Source organism: Spermophilus citellus, assembly GCF_964194105.1.
Source record: "Spermophilus citellus genome assembly, chromosome: 3".
NCBI classification, from domain to species: domain Eukaryota; kingdom Metazoa; phylum Chordata; class Mammalia; order Rodentia; family Sciuridae; genus Spermophilus; species Spermophilus citellus.
This window is the reverse complement of record NC_138184.1, coordinates 152,316,481-152,333,588: the sequence shown is the minus strand read 5'-3', so window position 1 is coordinate 152,333,588 and position 17,108 is coordinate 152,316,481. Positions and strand designations below refer to the sequence as shown.

General features: G+C 35.0%; 1 protein-coding gene across 7 annotated transcripts in view; it reads left to right on the top strand.

Moving 5' to 3' along the window:
- Positions 1–17,108, top strand: part of HDAC9 (histone deacetylase 9) — an 890,491-nt gene that overhangs the window by 805,261 nt on the left and 68,122 nt on the right. For all 7 annotated transcript variants that reach the window (XM_081283850.1, XM_081283851.1, XM_081283848.1 and 4 more), the window contains one exon: positions 15,876–16,009. In XM_081283850.1, the coding sequence (XP_081139976.1) occupies positions 15,876–16,009 (134 nt within the window). The remainder of the gene's footprint in view (positions 1–15,875; positions 16,010–17,108) is intronic.

The window sequence follows — 17,108 nt, the reverse complement described above, 5'->3', positions numbered from 1 at the left end:
CAGATTCTTGTTGAAAGATGTCTATGACCTCCCAGTCCTAATGATTCTAGAATGGCCAGCATATTACACTTCTTCATGTATTTTGGTAAATACCCAGCAAGTCCCAAATGTTGTACCTTTGATCTGCCCATCCTGACTCTGGACTTTGTATACTTCACTCTCTCAACATTCAATTACACAATCTCATCATCTTTCAGATCCCTTAAGTGTCTTGGAGTGTTTGACCAAAAATGCCACCATTCCCCCCAAAATGCTTGTGTTTCTCTTTATTAAGATTTTTGAAGTATTTTTTTATAAGTTGAATATTGGGCTTCGTTTACCAAGAAACTGTGCCTTAAGTTGCAGACCTTTAGCACGATTCTTTTTCATTCCCCACTTCTCCAACATGGGAAAGCAGGAAGAAAATGCAAGATAGAAGCTGTGAAGCAAGGTACTCTGGAATATTTAACATTTTTCCTCAAATAATTATATTGAAATGTCTGTTATATACATGATGAAATTCACGTTTTCATCCAATGATTTTTTCTTAAATGACAAATGGGAATAACCTAAAGCAGAACAAAACCACTTTGATAATATTCAAAACGAAGTCTTTATTTTGCTGATATTGGCAGGTTGGATCATAGCATTTATAAAGATCATATAGGATTCTGGCTGCATTTACATGGCAGATTTTTTTCTGCAATGATGTTGGGAACTAAGCTGTTTTTTTTTTTTTTCCAGAACTACCCTATTGGGCTTATTAGATTCTTGTGAGGTTTGCTAAGTGCTATGCTTTCCTTTGCAAATGTTCTTTAAGTATTTCAATTAAATGGTGATTTATTTTAAAAATCAGCAATAACAAATGTGTAATAGAAGCCTATGTATTATGGAATTCTTAATCTTTAACAAATACATCTAGAGCCATTTTATATTTATTTAACATACAATTGCTGTCTAATTTAATCTAAATTAAATGGTTGCTTGAAACCTTTAATTTGAAGGGTTCCTGAATCTCCTTTTATGGAAGGAAAAATAAGAAATCATCAGTTTTGCCCAAAGGGTAGATACTTATCTTTTAAAATCAGGTATTTGGGCCTTGAAATTATAAACCTAGTTCATTTGGGAAATGCAATTCCAAGGAATGTTTTGGCAATGAGAAGTTTGTCCCCCTTTTCCTTTAAGGGAACCACTTGTTTTTCTACCATTCAACGAACATTAATAATTTAGCTGATATTTATCCAGTATTTTGAAGAGGAATTTTCACCTGTTTATGAGTAATATGCATACTGTGATTCAATAGTGGGATTTTGTTGTTCATCTGTTTTAAAAGGGAAAACAGATAGCTTTTGGTAGAATGTGTCAGATACTGTGCTGGATGAAGATATCAATTTTTTTTCTTTCTTTTTTTAAGAGCAATTAATTATGAAGTGGCCAGGAGGATAATAAGGAATCCTGGTGGATAAGCTTTTTGACAATAGCATTCAATTACAAATGTAGCCCAAAATAGTCAATTACATCATTGTCTGAACTGAATTTGGGGAATGCCACCATGAAATAATGCTGAGGCTGCAATGCCAGCCTAAAGCTAGCACGGTGGTCCCCATCTGTAATTCCAGTTCCTTGGAAGGCTGATGCAGGGAGATCAGAAGTTCAGGACCAGACTAGGCAACCAAGCAAGACGCTGTCTTGAGGAAAGGAAATGAACATTAGATTCACTGGTTAGTTCGAAAAAGAATTAGTTTGCTTGGCGGGGAGAATCGAGGGGTAAGGGAAGTTATATTTTCTTTTCAAACTGAAGCATATCCAAAGAATAAAAGTGAATTTTCCCCCTGAAAATCAATTTTCATTAATATAAGTTAAATCTTGAGTAAGAGGAACGGGGTAATTATTAAGGCTTGAGATTTATTATTCAGATAAGAGTGGCATTATGAGTACAGTACTAACATATAAAACTTGTGCTTCGGTATCATTTGGATCTAGTCACAGTCCAGCAGTTTGGAGGACAGGTCCCTGGGTCAAGTGACCAGTCTGTCAGCACAGCTTTGCCATTTACTGATCTAGATGCTTGGGCAAGTTCATTTCCTTATTACTCATCTTCCTGTTGGGCAGCTGTGTGGTAACTAAATGAGATAATGCATTTCAGACACTTGGTGTGGTGCCTGGTTCTGCTAGCTCTCACTAAGGAGAGAAGGTAGGGACCACCTTTGTTCAACTCATGTCCTCATGACCCAGCCCAGTCCTTAGGTCACATAGTAGGCTCCCAACAGATACCTCCTCTGTGAATGGGTCTCCCATAGCTATTTTATTCAGCCCTCTCAAAGGTGTGGTGCTTTAGTTTCACTCTGTGAAGCTAAATGAATGACATTCCTACTAAGTTTAATAGACTTATGTAAGAAACAATCTGAGACAAGGAGGATTTGGTTTTTATTTTTGGTATGTTGTATTTCTTTGGGTTGAGCTTCTTTAGACAATCCTTTTTCCTCACCTCCCCCATCCTTAATCCTTGAAAAAGATTTTCTGCTTATGCTCCCACTATGTATTTTTTAAAATATTCTGAAAGAAAAACTTTTTGTAGGAGGTATATCATAAGGACATATCACTTTTCACACATTTCTTCACTTGTTTTTTTTTTCTGTTTTACTTTTTTCCAAAAAAAAAAATCTCTAATATAACCATGAACCCTGAATCCTGAATTAAAATTTGTATATTATAGTCACAAAACTGGATTCCATAGTTTCTTATGCTTAAAATCTCTTGTAGTCAGAAACTTTAAATCCTATCTTTGCCATTTTACCTTGGGCAATATACTTAACTTCTCTGTTTTATCATCTCTAATATAAGAATAATGTCAATTCTTCTTGTATAATTTTTGGAGAGTTCTACAAGTTCTAAAGTGTTTAGCATCAAACTTAGTGTGGGGTAAATGCCATATAAACTTTATCGTCACAGTCAACCAGCTTCATTAGTTCTGCTTCAACTCTATCAACTATTTATTCACCAGTAACTTTTTAAAGATATATTGTAATTGTCCAGCACTGTATTAGACACTGGATGTGCACAGTCAGGTGAAAGTGGTTCCTGTCCTCTAGCAGTTTGTGACCTAATAGAGTAGCCTAATAAATTAACAAATATAGAGAAAAAATGGGTCTGAAGCAGCACATAGGACTATATCTACATTTCCCATGGTGGGGGATCAGGACATGATCACACTGAGGTCAACAAATGAGTGACTTAGCTAGGGGTGGACAGGGTACTCCATCAGTAGAGACTCAGAATTATGGGCCACCATTTGACTGCAGTGTTCATCAAACTGGACAATAGTTGCTTCCAGGTTGAGAGAGGAGTGAGTATGGGGTTGTGGCACAAGATGGGAAGAGGGAGCAAGAAACCATGACAACGAAAGACTTGAATTTAATCATGAAAAGTGTGAGAAGCCTGTGACAGGTGGCTGGGTGGCTGGCATCTTGACCTCTGTACTAGAGAACCTAAAGTTTCCTCTAATGTGCTTGTCCATCTCCAGAATCAGGGTCTTCTCCTACTGTGCACATTCTCTTAGTCACCTATAACCTCCTTGAGAGCAAAGTATACTAGTCAGAAAAACTCTGTTGTATCACATCTGCTGTGACCAATAACAGGTGTATGGCAAATGCTTGGTTTCTTCGAAGGGTTTGCAGTTCTATCAGTCACTCTGCTTGAGATATATTACCAAGTCTGTGTGAGCCCAGACTCATCCAGGAGTGATGTTTATGGGTTCTTTTTCACAAAATGATCCATAGATTTTGATTTTGTTCAGTTTCATGGAGAAGTAAGCAGCACTAAGACTCATCTGCAATAGCTCATCATAACTGAAAACCCATCACAACTCTATTTTTCTTCTAGCAACCCACCTCCATCATACACCACAGAAAATTTATTTATGTATTGCCAAGGTTCCTGTCTTGTACCTTAGCATATGGGTGCTTGGCCTTGGTGGAGAATAATGAGAGCAGATAAACCCTTTGGGCACATAGCAGCATGCAGTGGTTACTTTAATGCGTTCCAAGTACACATGCCTGTGTATAGAATTTTAAAAAAATGTTTTGGGCTCTTCTCGCTTATTTTTAAGAGGCAGTATTCTCAGTGGTCTGTGCTTCAGAATCTAAAGTCAGAAAACCTGAAATGACTCCTGACTCCATACTTTCTAGTTGTGGGACCATGGGAAAGTTATTCTACTTCTCTCTGCTCCTCAGTGGAAGGTTGGATCCAGTAGTTTTTGTCTCATGAGTGAGCATGAGGATTGGATGAAAGAAACACCTGTATAAAGCTCAGTATTTGGTGGAAGATAAACATTTTTAGAATCACTAATCATTGTATTATTCTAACATTCCTGATAGTCTCAAATTTGTCTCCTGGAATGATGAAACTGATTTCCTTAGGCCTCTAGAACATCCAGAGATGTGGGAAAATTAGCACTTTCTAACACTGCCCTTTTATTGTCTGGAAGTTCTGTAGGTCACAAGTCTACACAGACTCAGTTGGGTCTTGGCTTCTGGTTTCACAAGACTGATACCAAATGGTTGGCCAGGCTGGATCTTTAATCTGAAGGTTCTGGGGATGAATCCCCCAAAATTTGACAAAATTTAATTCCTCACAGTTCGAGAGATGAGGTCCCCATTTCCTTGCTGGCTTGAAGCCACCAACATTCCTTTGCTGTTCTCAATTTTAGAACCATCAGTGACACATAAAGTAATTCTTATGCTTCAAATTTCTCTAACTTCTTCTGTGACCAAAAGGACAAACTGCTTTTAAAGGGTTTATGTGATTAGATTATCTTTCTCCCTCACCTTCACCAGTGCCCCAAATCTCCCTTTCAATTTACTCAGTCAACTAAAAGATATTTTTGCTATTCACAGGAGCAATATATATACATGTATATTAATAAACCACAGTGGATCTCACCATCATGTACATAGATAAGAGTGGGATGCTAATTAGAATAAGATATTTCATGCCAGGTGTGGTGGTGCATGCCTGTAATCCCAGTGGCTTGGGAGGCTGAGGCAAGAGGATCACGAGTTCAAAGCCAGCCTCAGCAAAAGCTAGGCACTAAGCAACTCAGTGAGACCCTGTCTCTACGTAAAATACAAAATAGGGCTGGGGATGTGGCTCAGTGGCTGAGTGCACCTGAGTTCAATCCCTGATATCCCTCAGAAAACGATATGTTTCAAGTTTTTAGAAATATATCAAAATAGATTCTACTGTTATGTATAACTAAAAAGAACCAATAAGAAGATTATAAAAATAAATCAAATTTTAAAAAACAATAGAATCGTCTGAAAGTATAGGCTCCTATTCACTAAGCCTTATCTTTCCATTCTCCAGTTGGCTCTTTTGGGAACTGTGGTATATCTGGTTCTATATTGATGAAATTGAGTGATTTTATAGCAAGAGAAAAAGTAAATAAATGAAAATGATGATAGCATCTAGAAGATATACAAATTTATCTAATTGTGCTTTGAAACCATGAATAGGGTCAATGGACTGGAAATGAGGCAGTAAAAGTTGTTGACCCTGCCTATGTGCCATGAGCCAGTGAACGCATTTTACATATATTATTTCAGGTAAACTAATCCAAATTACTATTCCTATGTCAGCAATGGGAAGCTAAGGCCAAGTTTTACAAATGTAGAACACTACAGATATTTAAGTGTATATCTTCTGTTATCTTCTGAGTCTCTTCTAAGCAGACTTATATCCTCCCTCTGTTAACCTTAATGACACTTTATTTTATAGCCATTAACTTTCTCTGTGTTAAATGATACTTATCTGCATACGTGTCCTTTATATTTGAGTCCCTTGGAAGCCAGAACGATATAGCCTATTTGTCCTTGTATTTCCCTTGCTATTATTAGAGATGTGCTCAGGAAATGCTGGTTGGATTTGAGCTGTACAAACTACCATAATGGGATCATCATTGCTTAGCACAAGTCTGATCTGCTCTTATTCCATCCCACTTGGCCAATTATGCATGAGCATCGATGAGAGAATGGATCCCATGTGTTTGATGCGTTATTGAAAACAGCAGTAAAAACTAGTGATTGGCAAATCAAGCTGCAGTTGGGGTTTGGCACAAATCAATTTTGTTGAGGGGTGGCAAGGAATAGCCCTATGATATCCAAAAGCATTTTCTAGGGATTTTTTTTCCCCTCACTGGTTTTATACTTGCATATTTTAAAGGAAATTTAATTCATATGCTTCTGGTTTGTTTACACTTAACACACCAAAGCAACGATTTGTAAAAACCATTTGGTGTCTAGGAACTCCTTCTAAAGTAGCTCCTTTTAAACTGAAAATAATATCCGAAAATATGGCCTGTATTAATATCTGTTAAATTGGCAGCAAGGAACAGTGGGAAAGGCACGGCTGAGGGATTGGGGTTCTAACTCCTACTCTGTTGTTAACTGTTTGCCCTGAAAATTCAATTTTCTGTTTTTTTTTTTATCCTTAAAATTAAAGAATTGGAATATATAAATTTGAAATTCATTTCTAGATCTAAATTGTTAGGATTAAAATCTCTCATTAAAATAGAAATATCAAGCACCTACTGTGTACCAAGATCTGTTCCATATTCTGTGTTTATCATTTTAGGTGGCTTTTTATGATCAGACGTTCATTTCAAATCTGTAAGGTAGAAAAAATAGTAGTTATATTTATGGGTGAGAAAGCTGAAGTTCAAATAGAGTTTGTATTTTTACATACCACTTGAAGTATCAGATTTATACACAAAATGATGGCACATAGTAGGTATTTAGTAAATAATGGTTGATTTGTACTTGGACCATAGATGGATGGACTGATATATAGCCAAAATGCCAGTCAGCCTTTTTTGCCCTTTTAATTCTTGGGAATTCCTGAGGATAGTTTTATTTTTAAAAAATAGTGGCAGTGAAGGATTCCATTGTTTTAGACTTCAGTTAGGACACAAAGCAAATGTTTATTTGCTTTTAAAGGTGCTGAGACTATAAACTTACCTCAAGGAGCATCATTGACTAGAAAAGTAAAAGGATTTTTACTGTGGTTAAAAGTGCCTTCTTTAAAATGTATGCAGTATTTATAGGGCTGCTTGGAGTAAGCCAACTGAGAGATTTAATGATAATAATCTCCATATTTCTTCTAGAATTGATTTCCGGTTTCAATGAACTTGGAAAGAGTCCTGGGACATCAAATAAGTAGAGATCTTAACATGAAATGAATCTTTAGAATATGTTCATAAATTTACATTTAAACATGACCAGAAATATATATATCTTTGCCCATTATTAAGGTGATACTTTAATGAAAAATTTTCATTTGCATGAAATAAACCTTTTTGGCTACAGATGAAAGGATTTTATGGTAGCGACAATGGTTTTGTGAGTTAAATGATCCCAACATCATCAGGAACGAATCACAAGTGCCTACCATATGAATTACAGCACCATGAGTCTTAAAAAGGTATTTTTGTGGAAAGCATTCCTCCCATCTGCAACAATCAGATCCTGCTTTGAAGTGCTGCTGGAGAGCTTCACAGTACATGAGACTGCCACATGCTACCCAAACTTCTCTCTCAACTTGAGTTTGACTATGTTTTCCTAAAGAACACCACAGTCACTTAATGACCAAGGGGTTTAGAGAGGGAAATGGTTACAGTTTTTGTAATTGGACTTCTCTGTACATGCATTCTTCAGTAATCCTTTCTGCATATTGCTATAAAAGTATGCAAGTGCATGTGCAAAATTAAATTTCAAGTTAAAATGGGGGCAAAAATGTGTGTGATTCCTACTGCATTGGCTCTGCAAGGAAATCTTCATGAACATTTCAGGCCCAAATGAAACTAATGTGTTCATAAATGAGCATATTGGTATTGAGGCTTTTTTTAGCCATAGCAGTTACAAAAATTATATAATCATCTCTTCCAAAGAGACCTTCACACTGCTGACCTCCCTACCTCTGCTAAATGGCAGCGTGGGGAAGGAGGTTGCCAATATCACTTTTGGGTTTTCCCTAGAAGATTTTCTTAAGCAGAAAATAATAGTGGAGGATGCCTTGTAGGAAAACAGGAGACCGACATCAGCAAGTTAGGACGTTCATTAATGGAAGTAAAGTGACTTGCCTAAGCAATCACTCTGTCATGACTTTTTATAATCAAGAGAAGCATAACCCAGGTACCTTTCATGGGGAGTTGGTGGCTGATTGTAGACTCCAGTGTGTTTTATTATAGGATGGCAGGATCACAACAGTAGCTAAATATTAATTTGGAGAGAATTCCCTCTTGAACTTGTGGCAGAATTCCCTCCGTTTCAGCCTCCACAGAGATTTCTAGTTCTATTTGCAATTTCGTATTAAAAACAGTCTTTCTGGAAGTACTGTTTATTTTCTGAGCTTCTAGAAGAATGTTAGAGTCATCTACAACAGGCACTGCCAAACACGTAGGATATAAAATAATGACGTTTATAAAGTGTTGACTTCACTTAGTTTCCATTTTGCCTTCACATGCCTTACCATTGATGTTCTGTCCAATACTCTGGTTAAAAAGAAGTTAGCAATAAAAAAAGCAAGTCTCTTTCAATACTTTCCTTGAATAATACATAATAACACTGTAATCAAATTCTAGTATATAGTGTTGATTTTTATCATAAATGGGACTATTTTTTTGCACTCTTTTTAAAAATATTTATTTATTTATTTTTAAGTCGTAGTTGGACACAATACCTTTGTTTGTTTGTTTGTTTGTTTGTTTTTATGTGGTGCTGAGGATGGAACCCAGGGCCTCACATGTGCTAGGCCACCGCTCTACCGCTGAGCCACAGCCTTCCCCTATTTTTTGCAGTCTTACAAAATCGAAAACCTAGTAACTCGATAAACTTAAATATCTAAAAACAGAGAATTGGCTCATACATTAATACATTTTAAATGATATTAAAGAAGATATGAGAAATTTTTTCACATATTGACATTTGTAAAGGTAAGTTAAAGACATTAATAAGCCTGTTGTATTTAGAAAATGCTTATGAACAACAGGCATCAAATACACAAAAGCAGAATCAATCTCTGGTTGATAGAACTATGGGCTTTTTATTCTATTCTATAAAATTTTTTCATAACTGTTGTTTATTTTACTTATTTATTGAATGATAGGCAATGGATTCATATACTGTATAACATATGTAGCATATTTATTATATATCATATTGCTATTTTATTTACTACTATCTATCATTTTCCAAATTTTCTGCAATGAACATGGGTTAATTTTGGTTTTCAAAATAGTTTCTCTTTTAAAGACAATGAAAATAAATCTAGTCAGGGTTGTTTCCCTATTCCACTATTCTCTGGGAATTATTTGGAAACATTAGAGAGAAGCAGTTGAGATGTGCCATTTTGAAGAATGAATCTGTTGATGTCCTATGGACTTGGTTATTAGCTGCATACCTAAGGTTTAATCTTGGAGCCTTCTTGAACAACTTTTAATCTCAAGCAACTTTTCTGAACCAATAAGAACACTGACATGCTATGACTTCATAGAGCCTCAGGAAATCAACTTGAAATTTATAATTTAAATCACTCCCATATTTATTTTTTTGAGGCAACACAATTAAATTTGTTTCTATTAAATAAACAGAAACAGCATTTCCAATTGAAAATGACCTTCCAACACGTTTCTGCAATGGTGTCCCATTATGGTGTCTCAGTCGTGTTGTATTTACTTATGAAGGTAAATATTTGATACACGGAGCTTCCTTCTTGTGCTTAAATGTTCACGCTAATGAGACTATTTTTAAAACAAGTAGATTACGTGTAGGATTCTTTGGTAATGGTAAAGGTAATGGTAGTAATTTATTAATTAATTTATTAATCTGCAAGATTATCTCAAGGGCTTTAGGTGGCAAATTTATCTTTGGAAAAAAACACATTTCTTGCAAAATTCAGTTGCAATCAAATGCAAGTGGTAGGAATATTACCGAGGCTGATCAGTCATTGTGTGCCAATACCAGTCACTAACCTAAGCCTGCCCACATAGGTGCATAGGTGTCCAGGTTTCTCCTGCAGTTGTGCACTCCTGCTTCCAAAATTTCGAAACTAAATCTATGCCTGGTTTCTGCAAACTGATTTCCATCTCCACATCCAGTGGTTGCTTGAGCCTTTCATGTTCCATGAAATATGGAAATATTTTTCTCCCTTGATTATTTGGTCCACCAGTATTCACACTCAGAACACTCTAGCTCCCCTGAAGAAGGTCTCTGTGATGTTTTCTACTCTGAGTGTTATGCAAACATTTATTGTGACAAGTATAGGAATACCTTTGGGGGTTTTGTGACGATGAAAGTAAATGTGATTATAAAAAATGTGACTGTGCTTATAAACCATGTTACACAAACTCAAGCGCGTGCGCACACACACACACACACACACACACACGGGCACACATTTCACTGAAGCATTTTTCTCCCATATCTTTAAAAATATGAATACTTTGATATTGGTCATCACAACCAGCTGGCATTTCTGAAGTTTCTAATATATACAACAGCAATGGACATTGTAGAACTCAGGATAATAAAACCTAAGGATTATTCTTAAATTGCTTATTTCATCTCTTTGCTTCACCTGAATGTTTTGTGCATGCATACCTCAGAGTGCAGCTGCCTTCATCTCTAACTCCAGAGATCACATGGGCAACATGTGAATGGAAATAAACCCTGTAGGTAAAAGAGGAATTTGGATAGAGATCAAAGATTAGCTTCATTCCACTCTTTCCTTCCACTTTTTACTATCCCATCTAAATTTGGTATTTTATGGTACTTTTTTTTTTTTATTCCCAGAGGAAAGAGTGAACTTAAATCAGATTTGGGGCTTTCTCTGTCTCTTTTGGAAACACATATAATTTAATTTGTTCAGTAGTGAGTTTAGATGGTTGAACTGTCAATTTCTAGGAACCTTTCATATGAAAGATAGAGTGGACTGGCCTGATTTGTTATTGTTATTATTATTATTGTTATGTATTTTTCAATCTTTACCGTGGCCCTGGTTAAATTTTGGAAAAACTGTCTGGAATATTTAACCACATGATTAGCAGAGGGGTGGAGTTTACTGTGCTCAGCCTCGTTCCTCAGTGGTCTATGAAAAAGATTCTTATTGGCATCGTCCTGAGGTCCACAGGAAGTGAGAAATACTGAAATGTTATAAAACAGTTTTTCCCTGATTTTAAAATGCTTTTTAGAATATTTTTCCAAGTGTATAAAAATATGGGATAATTATAAATGGCTCTTGATTTTCATCCAAATAGTAGCTAAGTGGTTAAAATCAACACCAAAGTGCTTGCATTAGTCAGCTCTCCGTTGCAGTGATGAAATACCTGAGGAAATCAACTTTAAAAAGGAAAGGTTTATTTTTGGCTCATGGCTTCAGAGGTGTTAGTCCATGATCCAAAACCTTTGTCCTTTGGTAAAGCAAATATCATGGTGGGGAGCACATGACAGAATAGAGATGCTCATCTCATGGTGATCAGGAAGCCCAGAGAGAGAGAAGCAGGGTCAAAGGACATGATATAACCTTCAAGGCCATGTCCTCCATACCAATATCCTTCAGCAAGGCCCCACCTCCCTGTTTCCACCACCTCTCAATAGCGCCACCAGCTGGGGATCAAACCTTCAACACAGGAGCCCTTGGGGGACCTTCCAGATTTAAACTATTAAAAGTGCTTTAGGAAAGTAGAGGGAAATTGCTTTATCCCATTCGTAGCTAACCTCAAGTATTAGACCAGAACTGAAAATCTGGGCAGTTGTTTATTTGGTAGAAATCTTAATGCTTTCCCCCAAATTAAGATGATAGTATTTTATTGTTCCAAAATAAAAGGAACTTGGTTTAGGTTTGGGTTCTTACTGATTGACAACTTTATATATTTTCATTTCGTTCTAGCAACTATATTCTGAGGAGTTATTTTCAAACATAAGACAAACACTACTTAAGAGAAAAACTAAGGTTGGATTTGAGAGTAACCCAGTTATATTTGAAGAGTATAAACTTGCATATTCAAGTTTATTCTCTTAGTCTACCAAGGTTGTGAGATATATATATATATATATATATATATATATATATATATATATATATATATATATATATATGTTTTAAATGATATAAGTGTTATAAATAAGGGACAATGAAATCATGGCTCTTCTAATTTAGAAAGGATAATACAAGAAGCTAAAATTCTGAATTGTTGTAAGCATTAAAAAAATAAGTGACAAAGCTATAGAGACAAAAAAGATCATTGATTGCAAGTAGTTGAGGAGCAGAGAGAAGTGATGAATTAATGCATCTTACAGGATATTTTAGAGCAGAGAAATTCTTCTGTGTGACACTGTAATGGAGAATACATATTATGCCTTTTTCAAAATCTGTATAACTGTGTAACACAAGGTATAATCACCAACTATAGACTTTGTTTAACAATTATATATAAATATTGGTGTTTAAATTATAACACATGCACCATGCTAATGAAAGATGTTAATAACAAGAAAATAAGGGAATGTATAGAAGAGCTCTTTGCATTTTCTTCTCAATTTTTCTGTAAACTCCAATCTGCTCTAAAAAAATTATTCTATTGATTATAAAAATGCATTTGATTTAAAAAATAAATGTTTTTTCCTATAAGTTCACAAAGCATACAAAAGCAAAATGTCATACTAGAACACATGCTTTTGTTTATTTTTTGTTTATCCTATTTGTAATAATCCTTGGAATTGAATAGTTTAGATGCAATTCTAAATTTTTTAAAAGATTGGATAAGAAATGTCCAACTTTGGGAAGATGAGATACTCTCCCGTGAAATATCCCTACATTAACATATCTCAAAATACTAAGTTAAACCTGAAAACCAGCCATTTTAATGTATGGATGACTTTCAAAAGATGAGGCAATGTGAGCACATATTAAGTTGTTGGCCATCCTGGGGGCATATATAACAATAATCTCTATCTGGTTAGAACTTGAACAGTTTTAGTCTACTGCATAGTTTTGGAAAAGAAATTCAATACCTTGAACCTAAAATGGGAAGGAAATTTGAAGGTCTAAATAAAGAATGGCAAAAGGTGATCTCAAAAGAAAGGGAAGAGTAGGAGAATATACTGATGAGTGCAATTACAAATCTCAGCTGTCACTATCAATAGAAGGGATCTTGAAAGAAGGGAAAATTAAGGAAGAAAAAAAGAGGAAGAGAAGGGGAAGGGAAAAATAGGAACAAAGCTGAATTTCTCCTTCTTAAGAAATTATAATCAAGTTTTGGAGTTAGAATATATGTGCCAAAACAAACAAAACTACTCCACAAGTTCTGATAATTTAAAATTGATTTGAGATGGTAGTATCCCAAATATCCCAGCAGAAGCAAACAAAATCACACTTTTCCAGGCTTCAAAGATAGATATCACACTCACTCCCACCAGTGCCTTAGTGAAGGTTGCTATAACAAAGTGTTATAGAATGATGGCTCATAGACAGCAGAAGTGTGTTTCCCACAGTTCTGAAGGGTATTATCCCAAGATCAGTGTGCCCATGTGGTCAGTTTCTGTTGAGGGCCTTCTGGATTGTAGACTTCTAGCTTCTCCCTATATTCTCATATGGAAGAAAGAGGCCAGAGAAGGTCTTTTACAAAGGCATTCATCTCATTTACCTAATGGCCTAAAAGTCCACTTCCTGATACCATCACTATGGGAGTCAGTATTTTAATACACGAATTTGAGAATTTGAAGTGGGAGTAGGGGTTGGGATGGCACACACATTCTGTCCATTATACTGGAATTCCAAGATTCTTTTAGATATAAAGTTGCAGAAAAGATAAACCAAAAATATAAACAACAAAAAGGCAACAAATCAACCCTCTAAAACAAACAAACAAACAAACAAAAAACCAAACTACAACCAGATAAACAGAGGAGAATTAAGGGAACCATGAAGATGAATCAGAAGACACAACAATTAGCAAACTAAACTGGAAGAATTCAGAATTTGGATACAGAACACAAAACAATTATGCTGAAAAAAAATAAAAGCAAGAACAAGGAAGAAGAATCACTTTTAAAAAATGATTAGGAAGTTGTGCGCTACAATAAATGGAAACTGTGGAATTAAATAATACATTCATTGAAGTGAAGGTATGCATAGAGGAATTAAACAGGAGAGTGGAGCCATCTGAAAAGAGAAAGTCTGGAAGATAGATTTAAATAAAAAACATACACATTGCAGGACAGAAAGAGATGGAAATATGAAAGAACACTCAAGAGACACTGAGGATACATTGGATAATTATGTCCTCATACATATAATTGAATTCCAAAATAAACAAAAAGAAAATAATTTTATTTCAGTAAGTTTAAACTCCTAAAGATAACAAATTCCTAGAAAAATATAATCCAGGAAAATATAGAATGCATGAATTGTCCTATAATCTCTTACAATTCAATCAATATTTAAAAATTTTCCCAAAGAATGCAGGACACATATGGTTCTGCCAGAGCTGTTTACCTAATCTTCTTTTCAGATAATGAAAGAGATATAGCAAGTGAAGAACTACATCAAATTTTACATATTCAATCCAAGAATGGAAAATTATAGATTAATGCCATTCATTAATATAGGTGAAAAATTCTAAACAGCATTAATAAAACAAACCCAGATGTGTATTAAAAAGATATTAATCATGAACAAGCTTATTTTATTCCATAAATGTAATATTAGAAATATTAATAGATGTAACTCACAACACTACAAATTGTAGGAAAAAATACCATCCATGTAGAGAAAGAATTAAATTAAATTCTATAACCATTTGAATAAAAACTCTAATTCAAGCTAGAAATAGAAAGTTCCCTCCTTCTACTGAATGAAACCACAATAAGCTGACATTATTTATTCATCCACTTTGCAAATCATACCAAATGTTGGCAAGGATGTGACTTGACCGGAATTCTTATACACACAGCTTCTAAGACTGGGGGTTGGTAATAGCCCTTTGGAAATAATCTGGCATTGTTTAGCAGATTTTCACTCAACAGTTTCATTCCATTCTTACATATGTGCACCAGAAGACTTGCATAAGAATATTCATAGCAACATTGTAATAACAAAAAAGGAGAATTTTTTTGAAACAACAAAAACAAAATCTGTTAATAGTAGAATGGGTAAATAAATTCTATAGACATAAATTGACCTACTGACAGCAGCAAAGGATCCTGATTTCATACAGGGAAGGCTGATTATATCTGAAAGGGGGATATGGGGGGCTTCAAAGGCATTGCTAATGTTATTTGCCCTAAAGTAGAAGATGAATAAGCAGATGTTCATCATATTATACTTTATAACATATATAGATATAATTTGTGTTTTACTTATCAAATATTTCATAATAAAATAATATCTATAAAGACCTAATGTGATAGCCAAGTAATGTGAGGTGAGGTATAAAACACTTCCTTTTATAATAAAGTAAAGGCACATGATGGAGGTGGGAGGCACATGGGAAGCAAATAGGATAGTTTGCCTTGTTAACATCAGCTGAGTAATATTCAAGTTTTTCATCCAGATACATGTAGCATGTGTCATGAGAGACCATACTGGGCACTGGTAAAGAGCCAGATGGGTGCAAGTCTTGATTGTGGTACTTTTTATCTGTGGAATCTTGGGCTTTGATTCCCTCCTCTGTAAAGGAGATAACAACAGGACCAAACCAAAAAGTTTTTATGAGCACTACATGTGTTCTCACTGGAAAGGCTGAGAAAGAACTTACACAGAATAAATGCTCACTGTTAGATTCTAGTGGTCACTTTCTTTGATTGATTTAATGCTTTTGAAATGTTCTGTTTGTGTCACGGTAGGCTTTGGTCATTTGACGGAGCAACTGATGACATTGGCTGATGGACGTGTGGTGTTGGCTCTGGAAGGAGGACACGATCTCACGGCCATCTGTGATGCGTCGGAAGCCTGTGTAAATGCCCTTCTAGGAAATGAGGTAAAATTTACAAGTGCAAAAGAGTCAAATAAAAGGCTTAGACATGTTTGAATGCATATTTTAATGTCTTTTTAAAATTCCACATACTTATAAAACTCAATTTTGTTCTTGTCTTTAAGGAAGTAAGCAAGCTATGAATAAGTGCAATTTAACAGCTCTCATGTTATATATGCTACAACTTTTTCCCAGCCACAGAATCCACATGGTACTCCCTTCACACAACTCAAAAATGAGTAAAGATAAACTCTGGGAATAAGACCCAATCAAATGAACATTAAAACATTCAATAAGAAATGAAATTTTAACATTGTTTCTTTTTTAAGATTTCTTGTAGGATTGTCAGTTCAGAAAAATAAAACTTTTAAAAATATTGATAATCTACTTTTATCATCATTTAAGAATTCTCCATAATAAAAAGGAAATATTATTTCTAAAAAAAGTTGAGAAATCCATTGATCTAATGCATGCAGCCAGAATGCATTAGATGCAAGATTTGAGCTTGAATGTAAATAACTATAGGTCTTTCTTTTTTATTTAATACTACATAATTAAATTGAAGTACATTTTACTGACCATTCTGCAGAATTAGGACTGAATTTCTGTGAGTTTTATGTCCAAATCCTGACAAACTTTTGGACCAATTAATTGCAACTCAAAAAAGTATTTCAGAGATGGATGCAGTGGCACATGCCTGTAATCCCAGCGACTTGGGAGGCTGAGGCAGGAGGATTGCAAGTTCCAAACCAGTCTCAGCAACTTAGCAAGGCCTAAGCAAATTAGTGAGAACTTGTTTCAAAATAAAAACATTTGAAAAAAAGTATGGGGATGTAGATCAAGTATGGTTAAGCATCCCTGCGTTAAATCTCCAGTACCCCGCAAAAGTCCAATTCTGTATGCATTAATATTATAATTCACTCATTCGTTATAGTGAATCATCTTTTGATAGTGTATGAAATTGTATATATTTTGCCTTTCTTTTGTGAACTTGAAATATAATTTTACTTATGAAATAAATATATATATTTTAAAATTATCGTTCATATTGTTTTAACAGTATCACATGGGTTTGCCGATAGTATTTATGGAAAAAGGTACCTTT